The 15,319-nt window shown below is 43.9% G+C and overlaps 1 protein-coding gene across 1 annotated transcript in view; it reads right to left on the bottom strand.

Moving 5' to 3' along the window:
• LOC121572060 (potassium voltage-gated channel subfamily H member 8-like) overlaps nt 1-15,319 on the bottom strand; it is a 98,802-nt gene that overhangs the window by 53,416 nt on the left and 30,067 nt on the right. The window contains exons 4-6 of the mRNA XM_041883935.2: nt 11,057-11,202; nt 9,567-9,801; nt 6,896-7,053 (exon numbers count right to left, since the gene is read on the bottom strand). Coding sequence (XP_041739869.2) covers nt 6,896-7,053; nt 9,567-9,801; nt 11,057-11,202 — 539 coding nt within the window. The remainder of the gene's footprint in view (nt 1-6,895; nt 7,054-9,566; nt 9,802-11,056; nt 11,203-15,319) is intronic.

The following is a 15,319-nucleotide window of genomic DNA, read 5'->3' as shown; positions in this document are numbered from 1 at the left end:
ATGAATAAAATTAAGAAATACTATAGATGGAAGGAAAGCAGTGTGGAAACCTACCTAAAAACAAAAACAAATTCAATCCCTTTTAGACAACTTCCTGGACAAAATGTTTCACTGTAATAGTGAAGGTGTAAACTTGGCAGTAGAAAACCAAGTATATTTGACTTCTCAGCTTCCCTATCAAATCAAAACATTTCAAGCAGACATCCTAAGAAATGTAACAACAATGACAAATGGTTTGATGAAGAATGCAAAAACCTAAGAAATAAATTGAGAAACCTATCCTGCCAAAAACATAGAGACCCAGAAAGCCTGAGCCTACGCCTTCACAATGGTGAATCACTAAAACAATACAGAAATACACTACGGAAAAATAAGGAACAGCACATCAGAAATCAGCTCAATGTAATTGAAGAATCCATAGAATCTAACCACTTCTGGGAAAATTTAAACACAGTAAACAAACAACACAAAGAGCTATCTATCCAAAACGGAGATGTATGGATAAACCACATCTCCAATCTTTTTGGCTCTATAACAAAGAACAAACAGCAAAAACATATACATGATCAAATACAAAAGTGGAGACAAATTTGACCCCAATAACTACTGTGGGATACGCGTCAACAGCAACCTTGGGAAATTCCTCTGCATTATAATTAACAGCAGACTCACACATTTCCTCAGTGAAAATGTACTGAGCAAATGTCAAATTGGCTTTTGGCCAAATTACCAAATGACAGACCACGTATTCACCTTGCACAGCCGAATTGACAAACAAACCAAAACAAAGGCAAAGTCTTCACATGCTTTGTTAATTTCAAAAAAGCTTTTGACTCAATTTGGCATGACGGTCTGCAATACAAATTGATGAAAAGTGGTGTTGGGGGAAAAACATATGACATTATAAAATACATGTACACACACATTTCTTTCCAAAGGGCCGTGGGGTGAGACAGGGATGCAGCTTTAGCCCCACCCTCTTCAAAATATATAGCAACGAATTGGCGAGGGCACTAAAACAGACTGCAGCACCCGGCCTCACCCTACTAGACACACATCTGAAGTCAAATGTCTACTCTTTGCTGATGATTTGGTGCTTCTGTCCCCAACCAAGGAGGGCCTACAGCAGCACCTAGATCTTCTGCACAGACTCTGTCTGACCTGGTCCCTGACAGTAAATCTCAGTAAGACAAAATTAATGGTGTTCCAAAAAAGGTCCAGTTGCCAGGACCACAAATACAAATTCCATCTAGACACTGTTGCCCTAGAGCACACAAAAAACTATACATACCTCTTCTTAAACATCAGAGCCACAGGTAACTTCCACAAAGTTGTGAATGATCTGAGAGACAAGGCAAGAAGGGCCTTCTACGCCAGAAAAAGGAACATAAAATTCGACATCCCATTTAGGATCTGGCTAAAAATACTTGAATCAGCTATAGAACCCATTGCCCTTTATGGTTGGTCTGGGGTCTGCGCACCAACCAAGAATTCACAAAATGGGACAAACACCAAATTGAGGCTCTGCATGCCGAATTCTGCAAGAACATCCTCCGTGTACAACGTAAAACACCAAATAATGCATGCAGAGCAGAATACCCGCTAATTATCAAAATCCAGAAAAGAGACGTTAAATTCTATAACCACCTAAAAGGAAGTGATTCCCAAACCTTCCATAACAAAGCCTTCACCTACAGAGAGATGAACTTGGAGAAGAGTCCCCTAAGCAAGCTGGTCCTGGGGCTCTGTTCACAAACACAAACAGACCCCACAGAGCCCCAGGACAGCAACATAATTAGACCCAACCAAATCATGAGAAAACAAAAAAATTATTACTTGACACATTGGAAAGAATTAACAAAAAAACAGAGCAAACTAGAATGCTATTTGGCCCTAAACAGAGAGTACACAGTGGCAGAATATTATACATTTAAATTTTTTGTCATTTAGCAGACCCTCTTATCCAGAGCGACTTACAGTTAGTGAGTGCATACATTTTTCATAATACCTGGCCACTGTGACTGACCCAAAATTAAGGAAAGCTTTGACTATGTACAGACTCAGTGAGCATAGCCTTGCTATTGAAAGAGGCCGCCGTAGGCGGACCTGGCTCTCAAGAGAAGACAGGCTATGTGCACACTGCCCACAAAATGAGGTGGAACCTGAGCTGCACTTCCTAACCTCCTGCCAAATGTATGACCATATTAGAGACACATATTTCCCTCAGATTACATAGAATGAATGAATTCGAAAACAAATCAAATTTTGATAAACTCCCATATCTATTGGGTGAAATACCACAGTGTGCAATCACAGCAGCAAGATTTGTGACCTGTTGACACAAGGAAAGGGCAACCAGTGAAGAACAAACACCATTGTAAATACAACCCATATTTATGTTTATTTATTTCCCCTTCTGTACTTCAACTATTTGCACATCGTTACAACAATAGCCATAATATGACATTTTAAATGCATCTATTCCTTTGGAACTTTTATGAGTGTAATATTTACTGTTCATTTGATGTTGTTTATTTCACTTTTGTTTATTATCTATATCACTTGCTTTGGCAATGTAAACATACAGTATGCTTCCCATGCCAATAAATCCCTTTGAATTGAATTGAAATGAATTGAAAGAGAGAGAGAGAGAGAGAGAGAGAGAGAGAGAGAGAGAGAGAGAGAGAGAGAGAGAGAGAGAGAGAGAGAGAGAGAGAGAGAGAGAGAGAGAGAGAGAGAGAGAGAGAGAGAGAGGTGTCACACAATTCCTGAGCGCAGGTGATTTGTACATCTCTTACCACCAACACACTCTCACTACTTTCTATGTCCAAATTATTCTTCATTCTGTTCTTCCATTTTAAATGTATCCTCCTCGTCAGGTGTCAAATTACAATTTCATAACTATGGCTTTGCCCACCACTGTTTCTAAGGTAGTGCTGTAACAATCTATCTCTCTCCCTCCAGCCACACCCCCAGCTCCACGACCCAATCAGAGAAGGCAATCCTATCGCTGATTCGGCACCATATTTGTTTTGTATTAGCCACAGAAAATTAAGACAATAATGAGAAACCATGCTGCGTACTGTGCAACTGGGACATTCACATAACCATCCCTCTAGGGCCTGCTGAAGACAGAATTCATAAGAGCCATAATCATCCCAGCAATAAAGTATTAATAAAGATATGAACTGCCCATGGCCTCAGTGGAACAATGACACCATAACCACTAGAAACTCTTGGAGGACAATGGAATTAAATAAAAAGTCTCTCTTCTACTTTCAACAATAAATAAGCTTTTTTAATGTAATTCCATTGTCTGCCAAGAGTTGCTGAATCTCCTCTCTCCTTCAGTTTGCTCCTCAATTCATGTACCTTGGTTGGAGAGCGAGGTAGTGGCAGTGATCCCTTCCCTTTGCACCATAACCATTAGAACCATTACAGGATCATAATTGCACTTGTATATTGACCTTCTGAGCTTCATAGTGTTGGATAGAAGTCATTGTATACAGTAGATGAGGAATTTGAAGTGGTTAACCGGAGTCAATACACTCTTAGAAAAAAAGGTACTATCTAGAACCTAAAAGGGTTCTTTGGCTGTCCCAAAAGGAGAACCCTTTGAAGAACCCTTTTTGGTTCCAGGTAGAAGAACGCTTTTCAGTTCCATGTAGAACCCTTTCCACAGAGGGTTCTACATGGAATACAAAAGGGTTCTACCAGATAAACCAACACCACACGGCACAATGCCTCTCCCCTATTTGACCTAGATAGTTTGTGTGTATGTATTGATATGTAGGCTATGTGTATCTTTTAAAAAAAAATCTATGTAGTACTGTCCTTGAGCTGTTCTTGTCTATTAATGTTCTGTATTATGTCATGTTTCATGTTTTGTGTGGACCCCAGGAAGAGGAGCTGCTGCTTTTGCAACAGCTAATGGGGATCCTAATAAAATACCAAAATACCAAAAATACCTGGAACCAAAAAGGGTTCTCCTATGGGGACAGCTGAAGAACCCTTTTGGAACCCTTGTTCCAAGAGTGTACTGTAGGATCTTCCTCTCTGTCTCCATTCTACATTAGATGCATCTGGGATAGATGCACCAGACTCCTGACCCTGCTTTAGTACTGGGTCACAGAGAATGGAAATGGAGAATAGAAATCCTGTACTACTTATGCAGAGAGAGAGAGAGAGAGAGCAGAGAGAGAGAGAGAGAGAGAGAGAGAGAGAGAGAGAGAGAGAGAGAGAAAGAGGGAGAGAGGGATAAATAGAGCGAGAGAGGAAGAGAGAGAGAGGAGGTACTGTGAGGAGAAGATGGAAAAAGACAAAGAGAAAGGAGAAACAGGAACGAAAACAACAGAGAGAGGGACAAAGGGAAGAGAGTGAACATCGAGACACAGAGAGACTGAATCAAAAAGGTAGAGAGAGAGGGGGGATAATAACAGAGAAAGAGAGAGAGAAAGGGAGAGTTAGCACAAGGACCCTTGTCTCATTCTGGTGAAATATGGCCTACAGCCTTAGCAGAGACATCACTCCAAACGCTCGACAATTACCCTGCGTGCCTGGGCTCTCCTGGCATCGCCCCCACCGGCCCGGTGCCCGCATGCTCAAACCAGCATCCTCTGGGACACCATGGTATTTTCACTAATAGAGTCTGGATCCAAGCAGTGCTTACGCCCGGAGCACTTGAGCACCCTGTCATTCTCTCTCCCTCTCTCTCTCTCTCTCTCTCTCTCTCTCTCTCTCTCTCTCTCTCTCTCTCTCTCTCTCTCTCTCTCTCTCTCTCTCTCTCTCTCTCTCTCTCTCTCTCTGTTGTGTTGTTGGGTGATTAGACCTGGCTCACAGCCGGCGTTCCAATTCATCCCAAAGGTCTTCGATGGGGTTGAGAACAGGGCTCTGTGCAGGCCAGTCAAGTTCTTCCACACCTATCTCGACCAACCATTTCTGTATGGACCTCGCTTTGTTCACGGGGGCATTGTCATGCTGAAACAGGAAAGGGCCTTCCCCAAACTGTTGCCACAAAGTTGGAAGCACAGAATCGTCTAGAATGTCATTGTATGGTGTAGCGTTAAGATTTCCCTTCACTGGAACTAAGGGGCCTAGCCCGAACCATGAAAAACAGCCCCTGACCATTATTCCTCCTCCACCAAACTTTACAGTTGGCACTATGCATTGGGGCAGGTAGCGTTCTCCTGGCATCCGCCAAACCCAGATTCATCCGTCGGACTGCCAGATGGTGAAGCATGATTCATCACTCCAGAGAACGCGTTTCCACTGCTCCAGAGTCCAATGGCGCTGAGCTTTTCACCACTCCAGCCGACGCTTGGCATTGCGCATGGTGATCTTAGGTTTGTGTGCGGCTGGTCGGCCATGGAAACCCATTTCATGAAGCTCCCGACTAACAGTTCTTGTGCTGACGTTGATTCCAGAGGCAGTTTGGAACTCGGTAGGGATTTTTACATGCACTCGGCTGTCCCATTCTGTGAGCTTGTGTGGCCTATCACTTTGCAGGGCAAACATTTTACGAACTGACTTGTTGGAAAGGTGGCATCCTATGACGGAGCCACGTTGAAAGTCACTGAGCTCTTCAGTAAGGTTTCTACTGGCAATGTTTGTCTATGGAGATTGCATGGCTGTGTGCTCAATTTTATACACCTGTCAGCAACGGGTGTGGCTGAAATAGCCGAATCCACTCATTTGAAGGGGTTTCCAAATACTTTTGTATATAGTGTATTATTATACTAGAACAGTAAAGTCTCTGATGGCACAATGTGATGGAACTGTGTTCCTTGTGCTGTATATGAAATCAATACACAGAAACACACGCAGGAAAACCACCAGTTCCTCTGTGTTATAAAGTAATCAATGCTATCCATTATTTTAAAATGCCAGTTGTGTCTCATCCTGGGTACTGTAAATACAATACCACTGTATTAGATAGTGGATGTATCAAATTACCAATAAATCAAGAGACACTCATATAAAACAGTTATAAACTGGGTGATTCGAGCCCTGGATGCTGATGGCCGAAAGCTGTGGTATATCAGACCGTATACCATGGGTATGACAAAACATTCATTTTTACTCTTCTAATTACGTTGGTAACCAGTTTATAATAGCAATAAGGCACCTCGGGAGTTTGTGGTATATGGCCAATATACCACGGCTAAGGGCTGTATCCAGGCATTCCGCGTTGTGTGTAAGAACAACCCTTAGCCGTGGTATATTGGCCTTATACCACACCTCCTTGGCATTATTGCTTAATTATATGATGTTCCATTACAAACACAATCTTGTGATTAACATTTGTACATTTTAGTCATTTAGCAGACGCTCTTATCCAGAGCGACTTACAGTTAGTGAGTGCATACATTTTCATACTGGCCCCCCATGGGAAACGAACCCACAACCCTGGCGTTGCAAGCGCCATGCTCTACCAACTGAGCTACCATGTTTTAGTGCTTTGAGCATGGCGCTTGCAACGCCAGGGTTGTGGGTTTGTTTCCCACGGGGGGCTAGTATGAAAATGTATGCACTCACTAACTGTAAGTCGCTCTGGATAAGAGCGTCTGCTAAATGATTAAAATGTAAAATGTAAAAGTTATTTATGAATAAAATTATTATCATGTTGATTGCTTTAGGTATTGATCCCATAACAAATGTGAGATGGAATGTGCTTGGCAAATTCAATGGCTAGATACAGTACTGTATTAAAACAAAATATAGTCCTTGCAAATTTAAAGGTTTTAATATGTATTTTTCAGTGATTTGGCAAAAAACCTCACCCATGCTTTCTAAAACATTTAATTTCCCCTTTAAATTAATGACAAAACACCACCCAGCATCACAGTGATTTCATTGGCTATCGGACCGCTATAGGGTAACCAATCAGAAGACTCACCACGCTGACTTTGAAGGCATAGAGGAGGTCAAAGGGCAGCGCGGCGACCAGGTCAATGATAAACCACGTGGTCATGTAGTGGATGCAGATCAACCGCGCGCTGAAAATCACCTGACCAGACTTACTCACGTACGTGGTACGAAAACTGAAAACAATGTCTGGGAGGAAGAGAGGGAGAGAAAGGGAGAGAGGGGTGGGTGTAAGGTTACATATCCATGACTTACTGTAAGATTATGTAATAAGTACTGTTTTGGCTTCTCTATCCATTTCGAAGTTGGTTAGCACGTTAGCATGTTAGCTTAAACAAACACCTCGTTATTCAGTATGTGTTTCACCTGTGCTGGCCCAGAGAGTGAGCTCATTAGTGAGGAAATGTTTCACCTGTGCTGGCCCAACTGGTATTTAAGACCTACTGGCCCAGTGCATCAGGGAGAGGCGACGTTGGGAGAGCTACACCTCACGTCAGTGCTTCCACTTTAGTTAGCCAAAAATAAACCTGAGTTTTGTTTGTTGTGATTCATATTAGTTTTACTCCCTATCCTAAATCGGTGTGAGTTGTTTTCCTTTAGTTTTTCCTCTGATGCAAATTTATTGGGCACTCATAGTGGGTGTCTTTTAGAAACCCCTTATCAGTTACTTTCCGACTTTCATGGGTGTCTTTCAACCAATTTTGAACCCCTTTCTGTTTTGTTTTGTTGTCGAAGTGACTTTTCTGTGAGCGATGAAATGTTGAGTTTGTCCTTCGGGAATGTAACAGTACACACAAATACACTATTAGTGTTATTGAGGTTACTGAGCTGCTGTACCCCAAACTATACACACTGTGCCTAACACTAACTATACACACTGTCCCTAACCCTAACACTTTCCCTGACCCTAACACTGTCCTTAACCATAACACTGTCCCTATCCAAAGCCTAACCTTAACCCTAAGCCTAAGCCTAACCCCAACCCAACCATAACCCTAACCCCATGCCACGCAACCCCCCTCCCACATACACATACAGTGGCTTGCGAAAGTATTCACCCCCCTTGGCATTTTTCCTATTTTGTTGCCTTACAACCTGGAATTCAAATTGATATTTTGGGGGTATGTATCATTTGATTTACACAACATGCCTACCACTTTGAAGATACAAAATATTTTTTTTGTGTGAAACAAACAAGAAATAAGAGAAAAAAAACAGAAAACTTGAGCGTGCATAACTATTCACCCCCCCAAAGTCAATACTTTGTAGAGCCACCTTTTGCAGCAATTACAGCTGCAAGTCTCTTGGGGTAAGTCTCTATAAGCTTGGCACATCAAACCACTGAGATTTCTGCCCATTCTTCAAGGCAAAACTGCTCCAGCTCCTTCAAGATGGATGGGTTCCGCTGGTGTAGAGCAATCTTTAAGTCATACCACAGATTCTCTATTGGATTGAGGTCTGGGCTTTGACTAGGCCATTCAAAGACATTTAAATGTTTCCCCTTAAACCACTCGAGTGTTGCTTTAGCAGTATGCTTAGGGTCATTGTCCTGCTGGAAGGTGAACCTCCGTCCCAGTCTCAAATCTCTGGAAGACTGAAACAGGTTTCCCTCAAGAATTTCCCTGTATTTAGCGCAATCCATCATTCCTTCAATTCTGACCAGTTTCCCAGTCCCTGCCGATGAAAAACATCCCCACAGCATGATGCTGCCACCACCATGCTTCACTGTGGGGATGGTGTTCTCGGGTGATGAGAGGTGTTGGGTTTGCACCAGACATTTTCCTTGATGACCAAAAAGCTCAATTTTTGTGTCATCTGACCAGAGTACCTTCTTCCATATGTTTGGGGAGTCTCCCACATGCCTTTTGGCGAACACCAAATGTGTTTGCTTATTTTTTTCTTTAAGCAATGGCTTTTTTCTGGCCACTCTTCCATAAAGCCCGGCTCTGTGGAGGGTACGGCTAAAAAGTTGTCCTATGGACAGATACTTCAATCTCCGCTGTGGAGCTTTGCAGCTCCTTCAGGATTATCTTTGGTCTCTTTGTTGCCTCTCTGATTAATAACCTCCTTGCCTGGGCCGTGAGTTTTGGTGGGCGGCCCTCTCTTGGTAGGTTTGTTGTGGTGCCATATTCTTTCAATTTTTTTATAATGGATTTAATGGTGCTCCGTGGGATGTTCAAAGTTTTGGATATTTATTTATAACCCAACCCTGATCTGTACTTCTCCACAACTTTGTCCCTGACCTGTTTGGAGAGCTCCTTGGTCTTCATGGTGCCGCTTGCTTGGTGGTGCCCCTTGCTTAGTGGTGTTGCAGACTCTGGGGCCTTTCAGAACAGGTGTATATATACTGAGATCATGTGACAGATCATGTGACACTTAGATTGCACACAGTTGGACTTTATTTAACTAATTATGTTACTTCTGAAGGTAATTGGTTTCACCAGATCTTATTTAGGGGCTTCATAGCAAAGGGGGTGAATACATATGCACGCACCACTTTTCCGTTATTTATTGTTTTGAATTTTTTGAAACAAGTCATTTTTTTTCATTTCACTTCACCAATTTGGACTATTTTGTGTATGTCCATTACATGAAATCCAAATAAAAATCAATTTAAATTACAGGTTGTAATGCAACAAAATAGGAAAAACGCCAAGGGGGATGAATACTTTTGCAAGGCACTGTATGACCCACCCCTATACCTATAATAAAGAGTATCTCCACGGCGATGTCGCTGACTGTAGTGCTCCTAGTGAGGTCATCGTCTCCGATGAAGCAGACGTTGTAGGGCACTGTCACGGCAACGTAGAAGGTGGCCAGCAGGATCAGCCAATCCCAGCCCGCCTTGAAGGTGCTGAAGTGAAGCAGGATGAACTTAGACTTCTTGGCGTCCGCCACCTTGTACTCCGGCAGAGCAGGGGGGTCCCCAAACACATTCTGATTGGATGAAAGGAGAGGGGACACACGTTCTGATTGGAGGAAAGTAGAGGGGAACACAATCTGATTGGGTGAAAGTAGAGGGGAACACATTATAATTGGATGAAAGTAGAGGGGGAAATATTCTGATTGGGTGAAAGTAGAGGGGAACACATTCTGATTGTATGAAAGGAGATGGAAGTAGAAGGAGGGATCCATAATACATTTGGGATGCAAAGAAATCTGTTTGAGTAAAGTATATGTGTGTTGGTGAGTTAGGGTTGTTATCAAAAACATGTTGCTTAATCAAAGGAGATATGAAGAATATCTAAAAAACAATGACAGATCTTTAAAAAGGAAATCTGCAGTTCAAAAAACCCGCTACTGTTTTGGTTAACAGCTAAGGGATGGGGCTGGAGAAATGTAACTATTCATAGACAGAGCTATGGATACAAGGACTGACCATGCATCAGATCAAAATAACAGTTTTAACCATGTTTTAAAGCTATACATAGTTTGTTTGACAGACAATGGAGTAAAACAAGCATATTTTGGGGGTTCTAATGGGGTACGACAGTTGAACTAAGCTCATGAGGGATTTATAAGTTGTATTCTTCAAGAATCAATGGCTATACAGTATATAATTAATTCAAAAGTCCAAAAATGGATGTAGCCATCGCAGATTGCCCCTTTCATAAAACATCTGAGCTAGGTAGAACTGTAATGTTGTGGGGGTGGGTGTTGTTATGGTGTGTAGTGTTGGTTGTTAGGGTGTGTAGTGTTGGTTGTTAGGGTGTGTAGTGTTGGTTGTTAGGGTGTGTAGTGTTAGTTGTTATGGTGTGTAGTGTTGGTTGTTAGGGTGTGTAGTGTTGGTTGCTATGGTGTGTAGTGTTAGTTGTTGTGGTGTGTAGTGTTAGCTGTTAGGGTATAGTGTTGGTTGTTAGGGTGTTGTGTTGGTTGTTAGGGTATAGTGTTGGTTGTTAGGGTGTAGTGTTGGTTGTTGGGGTGTAATGTTGGTTGTTAGGGTGTAGGGTTGGTTGTTAGGGTATAGTGTTGGTTGTTAGGGTGTAGTGTTGGTTGTTAGGGTGTAGTGTTGGTTGTTAGGGTGTAGTGTTGGTTGTTAGGGTGTAGTGTTGGTTGTTAGGGTGTAGTGTTGGTTGTTAGGGTGTAGTGTTGGTTGTTAGGGTATAGTGTTGGTTGTTAGGGTATAGTGTTGGTTGTTAGGGTGTAGTGTTGGTTGTTAGGGTGTAGTGTTGGTTGTTAGGGTGTGTCTTACCTTGTTGAGTTTAATCTTGCTCTTCTTCTTCTTCTTCGTGTTGTCTTTGCTGTGGAGGTGACCGGAGATGTGGTAGAGTACAGTACTGCTCCGCAGACGAGTCGAGCTGAACGAAGAGCCAGTCTTCAGACGCCCTTGTCGGCGTTCTGCACACACACACAAGCACGTACAGACGCAGGCATGCACACACACACACACACACACACACACACACACTGTATTACTGTACAATCAAAGCGCATGGCCCCCTGGAAAAGCTCATAGAAAAATTAAGAGAAAAAATATAGGGGGAAATAATTATGTTTTGATGAAATGCTTTATCTCCAACATTGGTTACAGTGGAGACCTGGGCATTGTTGTTCACTAATTTACTCCAAGTAGGGAAAGGATGGTGGGGTTGAAAAGTAATAAAGGGGAGTATATATATAAAAAATAAAATAAAAAATAAAATAAAATAAAAAAATGGGGGATTGGAAGTGATGCAGACAATTACATTGATAGAAGATACAATCTATCTGCAATATTAAGCTGATCCATTCCCCCCCAAAAAAAAAAAAAAAAAAAAAAAAAACATTGGTTACAGTGAGAATGAATATGCAACCCACCAGCTTTCACAGTCTCGCATCAGAATGAGACATTTATCCATCTTTCTCAAACGTCAAATTTCTAAGTTGTTCCAAACGTAAAATGTCAAAGTGTTTAAGGTTAAGTTTAAGCATGAACTCCGAATTCTTAAGGTTAGGCATTAACTCTGAATGGTTAAGGTAAGGGTTAAGGTTTGGGATAGGCTTAAAACAAAAATATCAAAAACAACTTTCTATCGCTGGATTCAAACTTGCAACCTTTGGAACCAGAGGCTGATGCTTACGCCCATCCGCGATCACCATCCACAACGCCCTAGCAAAATCGAAACCTATTTGAAGGCAACAGCGCTCACTGTTGCCCCCCAGTGGCCAGTTTACACGTGATCTCCTGACGTCCTCAGACATGGATGGACGTCGAATACAACCCTCAGCAACCCTCGTAATGCCCAGATAGTCATCATGGGAGGGAGGGCCTGTCTGCATCAGACGTGTGAGAGACCGAATACATCTATCTGGCCCAGTTGGTATGGGGTTCAGGATGAGGAGTCAGTGGGCGAGCCTTCCACCTCTCTCCCCCCGGCAGCATCCTTCTCTCACATGGACATGCCTCCACCATACGGAGCCGTCTCCGGAGCTGATGACCTAAAACCTCCTCCGTACAGCGAGGTTGCCCAGAGCGACGCCATGGACAATTCTCGCCCCTCCTGCCACGCCCTTCTCCCCCTCCTCCCTCCTCCTCTCTCTGAGGGTGGAGACTCTGCCAGCATCATCAGCGAAGCCCCGCCACCATACACCCCAACCCCCAGCACCAACCGGCAGGAGGGCCCTGTCAACCCCAGCCAATCACACTCGGAGGACCGACCCAGCTTGACCAATCACAAACCCTGATGCCGACCAACTCTTTACCGCCTTCCCAAGTGCTGTCCTCCTCCCTGCCTTCTCACCTCAGCGATCCCTGCCAGCTATGCTCACTCACTAAACCGACTTTATTGTTTTGGTTTTCTAGGTTTTAAAACAGTTTTCTATTTTCTACTGTTTGAAAGTGATTTATTGTGATGATAAATATGATAAATAATAAGAGACAATGTGGTGGAGTTGATGGGAGTTTGACTGCTGGACAACTCTTCCCTCTGGAACACCCCTCTGCCTCATTGGAAGAAGAGGGAGAGGGATGGAGGGAGAGGGATGGAGGGAGAGGGATGGAGGGAGAGATTTACACAACAGCCAACAGTGGAGAGGATAAAGGCTACTATAATGTCCAATATCCAATGAGTCCAATGATGGCCTTTAGTGCTGCGTCCAGACATCCAGTCCAGTGTCCCCATCAGAGTTCTATACTAAACACCTTCCCAGAACTGATTTAAAAGAGACTTTGTTCTATAGGCCTTTATCTGTAACATCCAACAGCTTTTGCCTTAGAGATTGAGAGAGAGAGATCGATGCATTTCCAAGAAATCTACCGGATGAAAGAAAACCATGTTGGAAATAATGTAGTGGTTGATCGTGATGAGTATTGTACAATCACAGACTAATAATGATGGCTAACATCTTCAGTCCATCGTAGCTTCATCCTTTCTTCTCTCTGTCAGTGGCTTGGTTATGCCATTTAGTCTATTCTCTGGATAAGAGCGTCTGCTAAATGATGTAAATGTAAATGTAATGTTATGTAAATGAATACTGACTTGTATCACGGGTAACCTGGCTAATGTAACAGAAGGGGTAATTTACACACACACAAACATTTAGACATTTTCTTGAAATTAAAGAAAAAAGTAATCATGGCCCCTTTGGTTTCTACTTTTCAGCTCAAACTATTGGTCTGTAATGACAAAGTGTGGGTCTCTATACAAAACAGTTCTGAAGTTTGACCCTGTCTTCCAAAAAAACAAAATAATTGTGCTATTTTAGTGTGGTGGGATAGGTAAGGCCTACTGATTTGTTATAGAGAACTATAAGTTGGGGCTAGGCATGAGTGTGTGAGAGTGTGAGTGTGTGAGTGTGTGTGTTTGTCTCTGATAGAGGACAGAGGTATTAAGAGTAGGCATTTTATTGCTAGTGAGGTTCGGACTACCACACACACACACACACACACACACACACAGGATCTCTGTCCAGAGACAACCCACAGGAGAAGATGAGGCCAGTGTTGCTCTAGGGAGATATCAGTAATATCTGGTCCTTCCCCCGGCACCAAGGTGATAACTGCTTTTGAGTGTCTGTGTCTGGGGGCAACTTTACCCTACTCCACTGTATGCTTATCATGTGTATAATGTGTGTGTGGTGTCTGTGTGTGTGTGTGTGTGTGTGTGTGTGTGTGTGTGTGTGTGTGTGTGTGTGTGTGTGTGTGTGTGTGTGTGTGTGTGTGTGTGTGTGTGTGTGTGTGTGTGTGTGTGTGTGTGTGTGTGTGTGTGTGTGTGTGTGTGTGTGTGTGTGTGGACCCCAGACGAGGCGAACAGACGGAACTCATCCATAAAGCCAGGGAGCTTTGGGGGACGGGAAACGGTAGTACCACAGAGACAGAGATACTCTTATTTTCTGATCTAATGAATTTTCCCTCACTTTAGAACCAGGGAGGTCAGACAGTGGGGGAGAGAGGAGGAGGTATGGAGAGTAGAGAGGGAAAGAGAGATAAAGTGAGAGATAGGTAGGATAAAGAAAGAGAGATATGGGAAGAGGAGAGGGGGGGCAGAGCGGTAGGTAGGGAGAAATGGGGGAGGGAGTGAGGGACAGAGAGGTAGGTAGGGAGAGATGGGGGAGGGAGGGAGGGACAGAGAGGTAGGTAGGGAGAGATGGGGAGGGAGGGAGGGACAGAGAGGTAGGTAGGGAGAGATGGGGAGGGAGGGAGGGACAGAGAGGTAGGTAGGAAGAGATGGGAGAGGGAGGGAGGGACAGAGAGGTGGGTAGGGAGAGATGGGGAGGGAGGGACAGAGAGGTAGGTAGGGAGAGATGGGAGAGGGAGGGAGGGAGGGAGGGACAGAGAGGTAGGTAGGGAGATATGGGGAGGGAGGGAGGGAGGGACAGAGAGGTAGGTAGGGAGATATGGGGAGGGAGGGAGGGACAGAGAGGTGGGTAGGGAGAGATGGAAGAGGGAGGGACAGAGAGGTAGGTAGGGAGATATGGGGGAGGGAGGGAGGGACAGAGAGGTGGGTAGGGAGATATGGGGAGGAAGGGACAGAGAGGTAGGTAGGGAGAGATGGGGAGGGAGGGACAGAGAGGTAGGTAGGGAGAGATGGGGGAGGGAGGGAGGGACAGAGAGGTAGGTAGGGAGAGATGGATGAGGGAGGGAGGGACAGAGAGGTAGGTAGGGAGATATGGTGAAGGGGGAGGGAGATATGGGGAGGGAGGGACAAATAGGTAGGTAGGGAGAGATGGGGAGGGAGGGACAGATAGTGAGAGAGGGAGAGAGAGAAGGAAAGAGAGGGAAATTGGGAGAGACTGAGGTAGAGAGAATGCAAGAGAAAGAGAGAGGGGGAGAGAGACACAAATGAAAATGGAGCAAATGTGGGAAGGAGGGTGGGAGAGAGAGAGGGAGAAGGGAGAGAGGGACAGAGGGAGAGAGGGAAGGAGGGGTTGTTGACGACAGAGAGATTGGGTTCCCCTGTCCAATCTGCCTGAAGGCCAGACCAAGTGTGAACTTGGTTATCACTGTATGTGTGTGTGTGTGTGTGTGTGTGTGTGT

This window comes from Coregonus clupeaformis, chromosome 8 (genome assembly GCF_020615455.1).
Source record: "Coregonus clupeaformis isolate EN_2021a chromosome 8, ASM2061545v1, whole genome shotgun sequence".
NCBI lineage: Eukaryota > Metazoa > Chordata > Actinopteri > Salmoniformes > Salmonidae > Coregonus > Coregonus clupeaformis.
This window is presented reverse-complemented; position numbering and strand designations above follow the sequence as displayed.